The sequence below is a fragment of the Prionailurus viverrinus genome, chromosome D3 (genome assembly GCF_022837055.1).
Source record: "Prionailurus viverrinus isolate Anna chromosome D3, UM_Priviv_1.0, whole genome shotgun sequence".
In the NCBI taxonomy this organism is placed as follows: Eukaryota; Metazoa; Chordata; class Mammalia; order Carnivora; family Felidae; genus Prionailurus; species Prionailurus viverrinus.
In genome coordinates, this window is record NC_062572.1 from 507,870 (window position 1) to 523,306 (window position 15,437).

At 42.6% G+C, this 15,437-nt stretch overlaps 1 protein-coding gene and 1 non-coding gene across 7 annotated transcripts in view; one reads left to right on the forward strand and one right to left on the reverse strand.

Moving 5' to 3' along the window:
• Positions 1–509: 509 nt before the first annotated feature.
• LOC125148582 (zinc finger protein 84) overlaps positions 510–15,437 on the reverse strand; it is a 29,705-nt gene continuing 14,777 nt past the window's right edge. For all 6 annotated transcript variants that reach the window (XM_047826549.1, XM_047826550.1, XM_047826546.1 and 3 more), the window contains 3 exons: positions 12,082–12,208; positions 11,369–11,464; positions 510–6,239 (listed from right to left, as the gene is read on the reverse strand). In XM_047826549.1, the coding sequence (XP_047682505.1) occupies positions 4,255–6,239; positions 11,369–11,464; positions 12,082–12,208 (2,208 nt within the window). In that variant the 3' untranslated portion in view covers positions 510–4,254. The remainder of the gene's footprint in view (positions 6,240–11,368; positions 11,465–12,081; positions 12,209–15,437) is intronic.
• On the forward strand, positions 13,814–13,916 carry LOC125149752 (small nucleolar RNA U13). The gene has a single exon (XR_007146048.1). It is a non-coding gene; the product is annotated as a small nucleolar RNA U13 (small nucleolar RNA).

Here is a 15,437-nt window from a genome sequence, read left to right on the forward strand (position 1 = left end):
GGAACTCAGCAGAGGTGGGATGGACTGTGGGCACAGAGTGAGGCCACCCAACCCTCTCCAGGGAAGGACTTGTTGCTCAGCAGCAGGGAGTGGTCAGCTGACTGCCCCCAGTTGCCGGAGTTTGTGGAGTTGTTCTCAGCTAAAGAGAGCAGATTCACTTGGGATGCTCCCCTTCCCAGGGCAGCAGGCCCCTGGTGACGGAGCTCCTCGGGGATGCGGAGACCTGACCATCTTGCCCCACAGGAGACACTCACGAGCAGCACTTCCTTCAGAGCTTCCTACTGGTGTGGCCAGGGTCTCACCAGCCTCAGTCCAGCCTGACTTCTTCCTCCGACCCACCCTTTCCTATTCACCTTCCCATCACCCCACAGATGCTGATCCTCAATAAACACCTTGCACTCCAAACTGCATCTCAGGATCCACTTCCAGAGAACCCAACTTATCGCACAGCCTAACCTCCTGTGTTAGGAATATTTGGGTTGTAAGTAACAAACACAACTTGAACCAGATGAAGCAAGCATGAGAATTTATTAGAAGGGTATTTGGGTTATCTCACAGAAGAATGCAACAATCAAGGCATGAAAAGGGCAGATGTGAGTCTGGACATTAGGACAAGAACCAGGTCCCGGAATAAGCTTCCAGGCTTCACTCTTCTCCCTCACTGCAGACTATGTTTCCCTATGTGGGGAAAGCAGCCACCGTGAGCACCCACGTTCATAGATTACAACCTCAGTTGCTAAAACCATATAGACAAACAAGATAGTCCCAGGTTTCCAGAAGCTTTCTAATGGAAAAGACAACACATGCGATGATTGTATTACCACAGTGACAAACACATGTGCGGTTCATAAAGGATGGCCAAGCGTTAATAAGGAACATGGGCATTTCAGTGACAGGAGACTTGTGAGACTGTAGAAATACAAAGGAACTGCAAGTAGTTCAAGGAGGCCAAAAAGTACTGTGCAGGAGGAAAGATATTCAGAAATGATGGATAGGCCAGATTTATACAGAAGTCCTCATTAAGTCCACAATTAGCTACCTGCTGTTTCAACACAGAAGTGTATAATCAGAATTGCACCTTAAAATACTATGTGTAGTGTGGAAAATGGACTAAAAAAAGAATGAAGGCAAGGTGCAAGAAATTATACATACAGCTACAAGGGTCATGGTTGGGTTAGCACATCAGCATAGGCCAGACTAGGTGCTGAACACCTAGCAGCTTGCTGGTACCGTATCTGTAGACTCATGAGCCCAGCAGAGCTGACAACCTGAGCATATACTGCTAGAATAAACGGCCAAATGAGGGAAGCCTCAGATGTAGATTCCAGATGCCCACTGACCTACATTCTTCTACTGGTACAGGTATTGCTGGATAAATTGGATATTCTTTGGGTTTATTTCACCTCAGGTTCTACAGGTGATGATCTTGAGATCAAAATACCCAGAACATTGGATCCATAGAGAGAATGGTGTCACGTTACAAAAGCCCACAAAGAAACACTGAATAGAAAGGCACTCCCCAAGACTCAAAGACTTGATCTCCAAATGATCCATTACTTAGTAAAAGGAATACAGTAGAACTGTCCTTGGCAGAACGGTCTTCCAGGACAGTGGGGGAACCTGGGTGGTGAAAGAGGAGGGAGGGGATGCTCTCCCTATGCATTCTACCAACATCAGCTACTATGCTCCATGAAGCTGCAAGTAAATCCCTCTTAGCATCAAAACCAGCTCTCTTCTTGATGTGGGATTTGTGGTAGGGGAAATGTGGGGACTCGTGTTTTTTTGTGGTTTACCAAGGTAATTTAAAACGTGGACACTGAAAATCTCTAATTTCAGAATCAAAGACCCCTCTTCAGAAAGAGAGTACCCAGTGAGTTCTACACAGCATACCTGGGTCTCCGCGTAAGGTATTTTGATAAACAAGGCCTCTGTTGCCAGCGTTAGCACTCCCTATGACTGACACATGACCCCTAAGGAAAAAATCTGCTCTTCGGTATTCAACCAGTAGGCTAAAGCCAAAGTTTGGTTATCTAGAGAGTAAACTACTGGGTTTAACTCCTTAATAGTAAATGGAACAATCTAGAACTGAAGTGAGAAAAATTAGGTCATTTTTAGACCACAGACTCCAAACTCAATCCAAGAACTAACGAATCAATATCTGGGACTAGGGAAGAGAATCAGGAGAGATAAAAATTTAAAAGTGGGAGAATCTACAAAGTAAAACATAACCCTATAACTATTCTTTTACAAATGAAGTTGATAAAATCACCTTCAGGTTTGAGGGAGAAAAGCAGGAAGTCCATATGTTTGAGCATGAATAAAAATTTGGGAAGTTAGATACTTTTAAAATTACCATCCTGGTGTAGTGGATTAGAAAATTACTCTCATTGAAGTCCCAATTTTTCAACAATGATGTAAAATTGGTAATTACAGGAAAGAATACTGGTAAACTCAAAGGTGCGGACAAAGCAACTTGTGCATGAAAGAAGTCTTGATTTTCCCAAGTCTGGTATCAAAGTCAGGACTTTTCTGAATTTCACCATCATACAAAGAATATTATACACTTTGTCAAGGATCATTATAAAGATCACTGCAAAGTTCCACCTGAGCTAAAGGGTGGTTCATGCACTGTCGAAGTGAGCCCTACTTACAATGAAAGGTTCACAACAGGATCACCATGTGCACGGTGCAGCTGGTGAAGAGAGGCAAAGCACAGGTACTTCAAATGATGAAGCAGTGAAAGGCCTACTTCCTAATACCTGTCCGGACATCACAGAAATGTGCAGGAAGGTAAAATAGGCTTCCTTGAATACATCAAAAATATATTTCTCAGCACACAAAAATCTATACTTTACATTTTCCGAACGTGACCCCTAAATAATTGGTTTCTCCCCCTAGCTTTTCCACAAAATATCTTATGAAACACTGAAAACAATAGCACACAGCATATTTCATCAGAGTAACTTAAATACAAGCTGTACTTGGGCACACAGCACTTGAAGTACATACACTGGATGCACAAAGGCACCACACTGAATGAGAACAACACCTGGACAGCACTACTGCCATTTAGCTCGAGTGCTGTGTGATACAGTTCACACGCCTTTCTTTTGCTCACTCAGTACATAATGAGTCACTATTGCGTTTTGCGTTCCTGTCTTTGAATACTCATTAACCAGGTATTAGGTAAATTGTTTCTGAGATTGCAGACTTTATATAATGTTGGCTTTCATAACGGAAGAGAAACATCAGCAACCACAGACCCGTTTATATGCCAACAAGCCATAAGGAAAAAAAGAGATGTAGTGTTATTAAGCTGCGTACTTGACAGTAAGACATGTTATACCAATTGCCATTTCAACAGTATCATTAAAACAGAAAAACCAGCGGCATGTGGTTATGTCCTGACATCAGAGGCACTACTACAAGGTATGTGCATTTCATGCTCACAATTACATCATCATATGTGATTCCAAAATATGAGACACACTGTGTGACACAGGAAAATAAACCATAAATACCACTGAGAAATGTCTTATCTAGATGTTTCAATGACTCAATTTATTCACATATTTTTAAAACTTCATACTTCAGAATGAACATGTCAATCATCAGTATGGGGTTTCTAATAACCACGTCTATAAAAAAATGTATGGCTTCCCTTTATAGCCTTATTTCTAGGGGCACGTTTCCCATTTCTTTCAACCGTTAGGCTTACCCACAATGTAAATCCCCCCCCCCCAAAAAAAAAATATGGTTGGATTACCTGCTGAAGAGTGTCCCATATTTAGTATTTTCACAGAGCTTCATTCCTGAGAGTATTTTAATGCACAATGAGCTGTGATTTCTTGATGGAAACATCACCTCACTTGCCGTATTCATGGGATTTTTCTTCATTTGCTGGATTAGGGTTTACCCCAGTGGGCATATTTCCAACAGCTAATGAGATGTGGCCTCTGCAAAACTTTCTGATGTTCACAGTACTCATCTTTGCTATTAATTTCCTACTGTATGCTTGCCAAGCTTTTAAAATCCACTGCATCTCATAGGCTCATTCTACTCCATGAGTTCCTATATAAGCATGTTAATCAGCTGAAAACTTTCCCTACATAACCTCACTTAGAGTTCCTACCCTAAAAGATTACTCAGACCTACAATGTGATGTGACTATTTATTTGAAAGGTTTACCATAACTGCATTTTCTGAAGTACAAAGAGGTAAGGTCTCTGTCAAAGACTAATATTAACTCCAATCCTAGGATTTCTTTGCTGTATGAGTTCTCTGGTGATTAATGAGCTGTGACTTTTGGGAGAAGGCTTTCCCACATTCATGGCATTGGTAAGGTTTCTCTCCTGTATGAATTCTCTGGTGGTTAACAAGCTGTGACTTCTGAGAGAAGGCCTTCCTACATTCGCTGCATCCGTAGGGCTTCTCCCCAGTGTGTGTCCTCTGGTGCGGTATGAGGTGTGATTTCCGAGAGAAGGCTTTTCCACATTCGCTGCATTCAAAGGGTTTCTCTCCTGTATGTGTTCTCTGATGATTGATGAGACTTGACTTCTCCCTAAAGGCTTTCCCACATTCGCTGCATTCATAAGGTTTTTCTCCTGTATGAGTTCTCTGATGTCTAATTAGCTCAGATTTCTCAAAGAAAGCTTTCCTGCAAAGACTGCATTCGTAGGGTTTCTCTCCTGTGTGGATTCTCTGGTGAGTATTGAGCTGTGACTTCTGGGAGAAGGCTTTTTCACAATCCCTGCACCCGTATGGTTTCTCTCCTGTATGAGTTCTCTGGTGAGTTGCGAGACTGGACTTCTCACCAAAAGCTTTCCCACATTCAGTGCATTCATAGGGCTTCTCTCCTGTATGAGTCCTCTGATGTGATATGAGATGAGACTTCTGACAAAAGGCCTTCCCACACTCACTGCACACATAAGGCTTTTCTCCTGTGTGAATTCTCTGATGATTAGTAAGGCTTAATTTTTCACTGAAAGCCTTCCCGCACTCACTGCATTCATAGGGCTTTTCTCCTGTGTGAGTTCTCTGATGTCTAACAAGCTGAGATTTCCTGCTGAAGGCTTTCCCACATTTACTGCATACAAAGGGTTTCTCTCCTGTGTGTGTCATCTGATGGGAAATGAGATGTGACTTCTGGGAGAAGGCTTTCCCACACTGAATGCACCCATGAGGCTTCTCTCCTGTATGAGTCCTCTGATGGTTAATGAGACTTGACCTCTCTCTGAATGCTTTACGACATTCACTGCATTCATAGGGCTTCTCTCCAGTATGAATTGTCTGATGTCTAATGAGCTCTGATTTCTCAAAGAAGGCTTTTCTACAATCACTACACCCATAGGGTTTTGTTCCTGTGTGAGTCCTGTGATGTGTAACGAGTTGTGATTTCCTGCTGAAGGCCTTCCCACATTCTCTGCATTCAAATGGTTTCTCTCCTGTATGAATTCTCTGATGATTAATAAGATTTGACTTCTCACTAAAGGCCCTTCCACATTCATTGCACCCGTAGGGTTTCTCACCTGTGTGTGTCCTCCAGTGTGATATGAGATGGGACTTCCGGGAGAAGGCTTTCCCGCATTCACCACATTCATATGGTTTCTCTCCTGTGTGTGTCCTCTGATGGGATGTGAGCTGTGACTTTTGGGAGAAGGCTTTCCCACACTGGCTACAATTGTAAGGTTTCTCTCCTGTGTGAGTCCTGTGATGTGTAACAAACTGTGACTTCTGGGGAAAGGTTTTGCCACACTTACCACAGCCATAGGCTATCTCCCTTATGTGTCTGGTCTGATGTTTAATGAGACTTGATCTCTTAGTGAAGCGTTTCCTACATTCACTGCATTCATAGAGTTTCTCCCCTAGACGAGTTCTGTGAAATATGATAATCTGTGACTTCTTAGAACTAATTTTATCATATTTATCATATTCATAGTATTTTAACCAAGCATCAGTTTCCTCAGGCTTGGTATCGAGAAACAACTTATCAAATACACTGAAACCATCCGATTCTGTCTTTCCATAATCTGCTTTTGGAATAAGTAAATCTAAGTGATGTTTTAAAAATAATCCATCTACATTATCTTCACTGTTTGATTTCCTTAAAGGAACAAAGTTCATGCTCAGATTGAGTTTTTTTCCAAATGCATCACATTCGTGATCCTGTTTCAGATTTCTAAGCTTCTCCTGGTCATCCTGGCGCCACGTCATATGACCATTTCCTTGCAAGTCTTGTTCTACAAAGAAATAAAAACCTGTGAATGTTTCTGTGGTTGTCTTTCCTAAATGAAAAACCAGCTATGCTATGTAAGGGGATGAATGCTGGGGAAGGCCGTTTCCCAGTCCCAGGTAGAAGGTCTATCCTCTAGGTACTGGGGAAAAAAAGAAAATAAAATGCTATAAATAGGAATGACATACAGGCAGTATATTATGTCACCTGTGATTGTGGTCAAATGTAAGTTTATAAAATGTAAGAGAATGTAAAAAATATATCAAGAGCAATGAGGAACAAAGAAAGGAGGTTGGAAGAAGCACTGATCCAATATTGTGAGGAAATGATTTCCTCAACACCTACTTAGTACACACTGTGCCCCAGGTGGAGCACGAATCACAAGAGACAGGAAACAAGCCCCTGACCTTGAGCAACTTAATTGTAATGGAAAAGAAAACAAATAGAGAAAATTAACAGGTTGACAGAGTAACTACTAAAGCCATTACAAGCTTAGAGAATGAGAAATCATATTTGTCCCTTTTCCCATTTTAAAAATTTCTGAATGTTTTAAACTTACCAGAAACATTTTCAGCATTATCACCAAGAGAGCCACTTCGTGGAGCACACCATTTTTCATCTAACGTATTTAGGCACAAAACCTCACAATCTATGTGTTCTTTCACTGAAAATATCTTAAGATACAAGTTCCCATTCTTCAAATATTCTCAATTTGCCCTTTATTATATAGCTCTTTTGTCATTATTCTCACAACATAACCACTTAGGCCACTGTTATAAGTGTTCTTCAAAAGGCTTATTTTTCACTAACAATCAACACTTGGAATTTTTCCTGAGCTCTTACCCACAGGTATGAAAGCCAACCAGTAATGTGAAAAACTTTTTAAAGACTTAAATGTCAATCAAGGGTAATAAATTTGCAGGAAACCCACAACTTACTGTTGGCCATATCCATTCAGGAGGTAGAGTCAACAAGATTTGCTGATGGATTTGACATGTAAGAAATAAGGGAAAGCAAGGAATCAAGAATGAACCCTAAGACTGGGGTTTGAGCAATTCAGTGGATTATGGTGTTCATTACTGAGTTGAGAAGAATGAAGGAAAACGAAGCCTGGGGGTTAAAATCAAAAGTCTACTACAGAAATATTAGCTTTGAGATGTACGTTACAAGTATGAATAAAGCGGTAACGTGAGAACAGAAAATGAGTACTTACAAATTAAACTTGTAATTTTGTTACTTTAACTGTTACATTGTTCAACTAAATACACATTTGGAAATTGTATCTAACTTCTTCCAACTTTAATTTTTCCCCATTAGAAAAATGGGTTTGCTTCATGTTTGACCATTTGTAGTATATCCCAGATACCCCAACTCTCCCCACCACTTTTTTCTGCTGTAGCTTGTTTATTTTTAAGTATTTTATTTTTTATTTTAGAGAGAAAGAAAGCATGAGTGAGGAAGAGGGGCAGAAGGAGAAAGAGAGAGAATCACAAGCAGGCTCCACGTAGGGCTCAATCCCATGACTCCAGGATCATGACCTGAGCTGAAATCAAGAATCAGATGCTCAACCGACTGAGCAACCCAGGTGTTCCTCTCTGCTGTAGTTTAATCCATCTTAATATCTCAGTAAAATATCCTTCCAACTGGTTTCCCTGCTTCCTGTTAATTTTCTACTCTGCAGTCAGGTTAAGCTTTTTAAAATACAAATCAGATAATTTTATTATCATTTAAAATTGTTTGAATCAATTCAAACTCCTTCCTATTGCTTACAAGTTGATGTATGATCTAGTTTCCGCACACTCCCCAACCCCCATCTCCCTGAGGCAAGGCCTTTCTAAGTAACTAAGTCCCTTCCTGACTTAATGCATTCATATTTATCATTCCTTTTTTTCAATATTTATTTTGAGAAAGAGAGAGTGCGAGCAGGGGAGGGGCAGAGAGAGAGAGAGAGAGACAGAGAGAGAGAGAGAGAGAATGAATCCCAAGCAGGCTCTGCACTGTCAGAGCAGACAACACAGAGCTCGAACTCACAAACCATGAGATCATGACCTGAGCTGAAATCAAGAGTCAGATGCTTAACCAACTGAGCCCCCCAGGCACCCCCATATTTGTCATTCCTTTCAGGAACACTTTCTCCTAATTCAGATAGCTTGTTCCTTTCAGTCTTCATGTCTAGAATTGCCTTCTCCACATGACCCTGTTATGGATCAAATGTTTGTGCCATTCCCCAAAATTTATGTATTTAAGCTTTAACCTCCGGTGTGGTTGTATTTGGAAATGAGATCCCAAAGGAAGGAATTAAGGTTAAATGAGATCATAATGGTAGGGCCCTGACCCAAAAAGATTAGTATCCTTATCAGAAACACCAGAGTACTCCTTGGCCCCTACTCTACCCACATGCATGAATGAGGAAAGGCCATATGAGGGCAGAGCTACATTGCTACAAGCCAACAAAACAGCTTTCATCAGAACCCAAATCACGCAGGCACCTTGATCTTGGGACTTCCAGCCTCCAAAACTGCGGGAGTAACTTCCTGAGCAGACTAACACTCTCTCTACCATATTATTATCTACCTTATTTCTATAAGAGCACTTTCAGGATCTCGGTTTTACCCTGGTTATTTGAAAACTTGTTCACTTTTATCCTCCCGTGAGAAAGTAAGCACTGTGTAGACAAGGAATACCCACACCATCCAGCACAATACCTTAAAAATAATAAGAGAAATCAACACATATTCAATTTTCTATGAACTGCTAAAGTTGTTGTGCAGAAAAGAGTTGGCACCAGGCCTGAGAGTGCTATGCACACACGACTACTTGCAAGATTGCTCTTGGCTAGCATTTGGGAACCTGGGTTTCTGGAGTGTTCCTACCATTCCCAGCTGATAAAAGGGGCTCCCTGTGGTGGACTGTGTGCAAACCACGTGGTTTATGCTGAGTACCTGGTCTCCTGGGAGTCTGAAATGCTGGACTCCTAGCCGAAGTGCTAGGCAGAGGTGCCTCTGACCAGCTCCCAATAAAACCCTGGGTGCTCGGTCTTTAGTGACCTTTCCTGGGCAGAAATACCACACATACTACTGCATTTTCATTGCTGGGGAAGAAGTGAGCTCTGTGTCACCCTCATGGAGGGAGCAGCACAGGAAACCTGCACCTGGATCTGCCTGGGCCCGTTCCATGGTGATGCAGCTATGTGTCATTATGTCACTGTAATAAATCTTAGCCATTCCTACAACATCCGCAGTCCCGTTGAACCTCTGAGCATAGTGGTGTTCTTGGGGACCCTGAAGTGCAGGCCTTGTTAATTTTGACAACTAACTTTGCGCTACATTGCAGTGAAACATAAATGTTCACTATTTAAATGCAGAGTTAAAAAAATTGGATGCAAATGTCACTTCTTAAGTAAGTTCTATGCTTCTGTATGGTATTTTCCAGGTATTTTACTTTTTAATCACTTTAGTAGAAACTCAAGTGGTGGCCATCAATGAGAGAGGGGCACATAAAAAAAAAAAAATCACAAGAGTTTCTCAAACTACAAATTCCAGTTCTAGAATACTACATTTTAACATACATATACAGCACTCTACTGAATCAAATCCCCATGTGATCTAATGCACACCTGGCTAAAAACATCTGTATTAGAACAATGGGCTTGTGGAGAAGAATTTGCGGAATGAATCCTGTCTGACACAGAGCTGGGTATAAAACTATAAGCCTGTGTCTGTGCATGCACACAAAGCTCAGAGACCAACCAACTAAAGAATATTACCCAGCCTGTGATCAGGTCTGGAATGGGACTTCCGAAAAAAGTGAGACCAACTGAGCTGGACAGTCAAGGAACATTCCATGTGTATGAATGTGTATGTGAAAACAGAGTTTGTGTGGAGAGGATTAAGATAAAACACAGCACAATCAAACGGAGATGCAGAGAAGAGTAAGTATTTCGTCTGAAAACACTGAGAAATGTTCAAATGGAGTTGACCATGAATTTGAGGAAGAGGGTATAAACAGCAGGAGAGGCTGCACAGATTCACACAGTGGAGAGCCTGGAAGAAGAGGCTATAGGCTGTAGCAGACTCTTGTCAATGCCTCAGCTACATTCAGATGGCACCTGCACCCTGGGAAGACTGTGGGGCCCACCCCAGGCACCCATCTCTCTCTGCCCAAAATAATCCTTAAGCTGCAAGCGCATGCTTGGTCTGTGTGCAGGGATTCTGGGCATTCTGGAGAATTCACGAACGCCCCCAGAGCAACGCTCAAGCCCTGAGCACTGGGCGTTAGCAGGTGACCGGCTTCCTGGTCCCTTGGGGGGTCCAGGCAGCCGCCACAGGTGAGCATCCTTCCATCACATGCACTGCCATTCCCTCCCCACCCCCACATCAACGCCCTTCCTCCCACCGCAGTGCCACTCAGATACGTATCTCAGGGGGTGATTTCGAGGGAGCCTGAACTTATAAAAGAAGGTTAGATTCTACACCTATCTAGAAATTTGGATAATTCAGTAAGTGAAGTAAATTCCAAATCCAATTATTTGGATAATTCAGATGTCCCTAAGGGACATCATGGGCCTAGTTTTAAGTGTGTGTTGAGGAGTTAAGTTAAAAAGATAACTTCCAAAGCGCAAAAAACTTAAATAAGAGACAGACCATTCAATGTACTCCGTGGTATCTAATCTACAGGAAAAGTACAACAGAACCTAATTTTAAAAAGGGAGAAAAAGGACCAATTGTTTGGGAGGAACGAGCAACTGTTCTCAGCTGTACAGAGGCTGAATGGAGTGCAGTGGGCCCACGGGGTACTTCTCTGGGCATCAGACACCCCACTGAGGCGAGAAAGAAACCTCCTAACTGTACAAGCAGACGTGTCTAACTGTAGGTGAGCAGAGGACAGAAGATTAAACATGTCAGAATATGAAAGAAGCCAAAGTTCCAGACTTGGCAGACAGGGAGTAGTTCATGGCCTAAACAAGCTGGAAGCAAAGAAGCCACACCTAAAGACACAAAGTGGCTCACATCAGGTGTTCTGAAACCCCACCACGGGGCCAGAGATTGTGAAAAGAGCTCTCAAAAGCACATTTCAGAGATGTCATCAACCCAGTGACCAACTGAGACTGAATTTCTGGCTGGTTCTCACACCCACCTGAGCAGTCTGCACTTGGAACTTCTCCATCTCCCACCCATGGCTCTTCTCCTTGCTCCAGCTTGAAGATGACATCAGGTTTCATAACTTCATACCCTGTTCAGGGGAAAACACAAAAGCCTTGACCCTGACTGCTTGGGCTTCAGGGCCACCGAAGAAACAGAAAGGTTTGGCATCACACCGGCCCAGTGAAGTACCCATCTGTGTATGAACAGACTAAATAATTCTCAACAGCAGGGGTCTCCCTGGTGGCTGATGGTCCTAAGATTGTTCACTTCTGTAATCCAAATACAAAACCGTTACCTGCTTCAGAGGCTCCCGAGCCCATCAGCCTGGGTTCAAATCCAGGCCCTTTCAATGACTAGCTGTCAATCCTTGGGAAAGTGACTTAAAAGGAGAATTGTACCTGCTATACAAAACTGCTCTGTAAGTAAGTCAACACAGAAGAAGCAAGTGGAACATAGCCATTTCCTTGCATTAGGTGCCAACCCCCCATGAATGCGGTAAGCTTCGGAGGACGCATAAAGAAAATAAGCCTTTGTAATTGGAAGGTCAGGTCCAGATGTTTTCCCTAGTGTCACAGTACACGGAACTTTTAATCTCCTGAATTCAGGTTCAAAACCATTAAAAAATTCAGAACCCCCACAGCTCTCAGCAACTAAACAAGTAAGGTATTAGGCATAGTCTGAGGTCCTCCAGGAAGTTCTTCTTACCCAGCGAAACTAGGCTGCTGTAGTTCTCCAGCATGACATCCTTGTATAAGTCCTTCTGACTGGGGTCCAGGAGTTGCCACTCCTTCTGGGTGAAGTCCACAGATAAATCCTCAAATGAGAATGCCTCCTGTAAAAGCATAACCCTGGTGAATCTGAAGCAATTATCACTCTGAGAGATAGGAAAGAATTGGAGTGTAAGCACATTTTTCTCATCACAGCAAGTTATGGAGAATGACTGTGTCCTTTGCACGGTATTTCTGCAATAAAACACGATGATGCACTCTTCCACCCTTCCATATATACAATACATTAGAAATGGAATTCAGGAGTTTAAATCTCAACAGGGGGCGTATGAATGGCTCAGCTGGTTGAGGGTGTGACTCTTGACTTTGGCTCAAGTCATGATCCCAGGGTCGTGAAATCAAATGTCAGGCTCCATGCTGAGCCTGGAGTCTGCTTAGGATTCTCTCTCCCTCTGTCCCTCTTCTGGTCACACACATACTCTTTCTCCGCTCCCCCCCCAAAAAAAATCAAATTAAAAAAATAAATAAATAAAAATTCAAAAATATTCTGAACCACCAACAAAATATTTACTGAACCTCAAATCTGCCACCGGAGAGGTGGTACCCAAAAAAAGGTAATAACACAATACCCTAAAAAACTGTATAGTCTCGTAGAGGCTACAAATATATACGCCTATTCATAAAATAAGCTGCTGTAGCTGAGGCACCACGTGGGTCAAAGCAAGGACAGCTTCAATTTCGGTGTCAACTCGGGCTCTCTGCAAGAGGTAAAGCCTGAGGTGAGTTTTAAGAAATTAGCAATGCTTTCCACAAAAAAAGGAGGTGCAAAGGCATTCTGGGAGCCAACAGCTCCAATGAAACCCCAAAACCAGGAGAGTTGAGGAGATACAAACAGTTCAGTTAGATAAGAACACAAGGTACAAAGTAGTAATTAGATTAAAAGGCCACATGGGGGGGGGGGGGGCAGGCTGGTTAACAGAGATAGACACTTTCTCGTTGCCAACAGCTAGCCATGATTCCATGAGATGGGAGAGATATAACCAAATCTAGGTTTTAGAAAGGTTTCTGGATTTAGGTCAAGATGGATTTCCATCTCGGAGTACCCAGGTGGCTCAGTTTGTTGAGCATCCAACTTCAGCTCAGGTCATGATCTTGCAGTTTGTGGCTCAAGTCCTGCATCAGGCTCTGTGCTGACAGCTCAGAGCCTGGAGCCTGCTTCAGATTGTGTCTCCCTCTCTCTCTGCCCCTCCTCTGCTCATGATCTCTCTCTCTCTCTCTCTCTCAAAAATAAACGTTAAGAAAAAAAATTTTTAAAGAGATGGATTTCCATCCCAAAGTTACCTGAGATGATCAGAAAACATGCACTCCAAATAATCCATAATAGCATCAGAAAATAAGAAACCTGACTCTAAGCAGCACATCATACACTCTGAGAAGAGCTGGTGAACCTGAAGACAGTCAATAAAAGTACCCATTTTGAGCAACTGAGGAAAAAAAAAAACACAAAACTTAAAAAAGAGCTCAGACACTCAGGCCTCAGGACACTGTCACCAAATGCATGTCAGAGGAGTTCCAGAAGGAAAAAAGCAAGAACATGGTGGAAAACAGAAATGATGGCCAAATGCTCCTCAAATGGGGCAAAAGGCGTAAGTCAACAGGAAACTCAGTGATCCCCCAACTGGATGATAACATAAAGAAAGCCACCACGGAGCTTTTGTAGTTCATAAGTGTGATAAGTGAGCGTTCACGCCACTGTGTGACATGTGCCACCCTTAAACCTTGTTACGATGTCGGCACATTACGTGTCTGACGTGAAAAAAAGAAAGCCACCACCAAACACATCATAATCAAACTGCTACAGAATACAGACAAGGAAACAGTCACCTCACTTACAGAGAACAGCAATTCAAATGACTGTAAATTTCCTATTAAAAAGCAGAGGACAGAAAAGGAAAACACTTTAAAAGTGCTGAAAAGAAAAACCTGTTAACCGAGGATTTTGTAACCAGCTTATTCACCAGGAATACTTGTGAAGTGAGGGCATTTTCTCTTATGAAGAAAAACTAAGAGAATCCAGGGCAGCAGAGCTGCCGGCAAAGGGCTGACAGATGCGAGGCCTTCCGATGGAAGCAGTACCAGCAGGCAACTCCAGGCTCAAGAATTAAGAACAGGGATGGCAAATATCCATGCAAATACAACACAATCTTCTCCTCTAACGTCCTTTGTTTCCTTCCTCCCTCCCTCCCTTCCTTTACTGTTCACTTATTTTTAAGAGAGAGAGACAGAGACAGAGCATGAGTGGGGGAGGGGCAGAGAGAGAGGGAGACACAGAATCCGAAGCAGGCTCCAGCCTCTGAGCTGTCAGCACAGAGCCCGACGTGGGGCTCGAACCCACAAAATGTGAGATCATGACCTGAGCTTGTGTCGGGACGCTTAACTGACTGAGCTACTCAGATGCTCCCTTTTTTTTTTTTTAATGTTTATTTATTTTGAGAGAGAGCTCACGCTCAAGAGTGGGGTAGGGGCAGAGAGAGAATTCCAAGCAGGCTCCACACTTGAACCCATGAACCATGAGATCACGACCTGAGCCAAAGTCAAGAGTCAGACACTTAACCAACTAAACCACCCAAGTGCCCCTCCTCTTCATTCCTTGAAGTATGTTTGACCGCTGGATGCAAAAATCGTAGTATCGTAGTATCTTCTGATGGATTTTCAACATGCAAAGGTGTAACATAAACACAGCAGACAGAGTGTCACAACACCTAGACAGTGTAAGGTTTCCATATTCCTATCCAAGTAACAAGATATAAAACTGTTGCACTTCAAACTACACAACTGAAAAATGAAAAGCCAAGCCACAATCAGGAAAAAATTATTTGCAAATCCTACTTATGTTGAAAAAAAAAACTTGACTCAGAACTTATAAGAAAAACCTCTTAGAACTCAATAAAAAAACTAAATTAAAATTTTAAGAAAAGTTAAAAAGTAGGTAGGGGCACCTGGCTGGCTCAGGTGACTCTTGATCTCAGGGTTAGCAGTTCAAGTCCTGCATGGACGTAGAGCTTACTTTAAAAAGATATTAAAAAATAGGGGCACCTGGGTGGCTCAGTTGGTTGGGCATCCAACTTCGGCTCGGATCATGATCTCACGGTTCCTGGGTTCTAGCCCCACGTCGGGCTCTTTGCTGACAGCTCGGAGACTGGAGCCTGCTTTGGATTCTGTGTCTCCCTCTCTCTCTGCCCCTCCCCTTCTCATGCTCTGTGTCTCTCTCTCTCTCCCTCTCTCTCTCTCTCTCTCAAAAATAAATGAGCATTAAAAACATTAAAAAAAAGG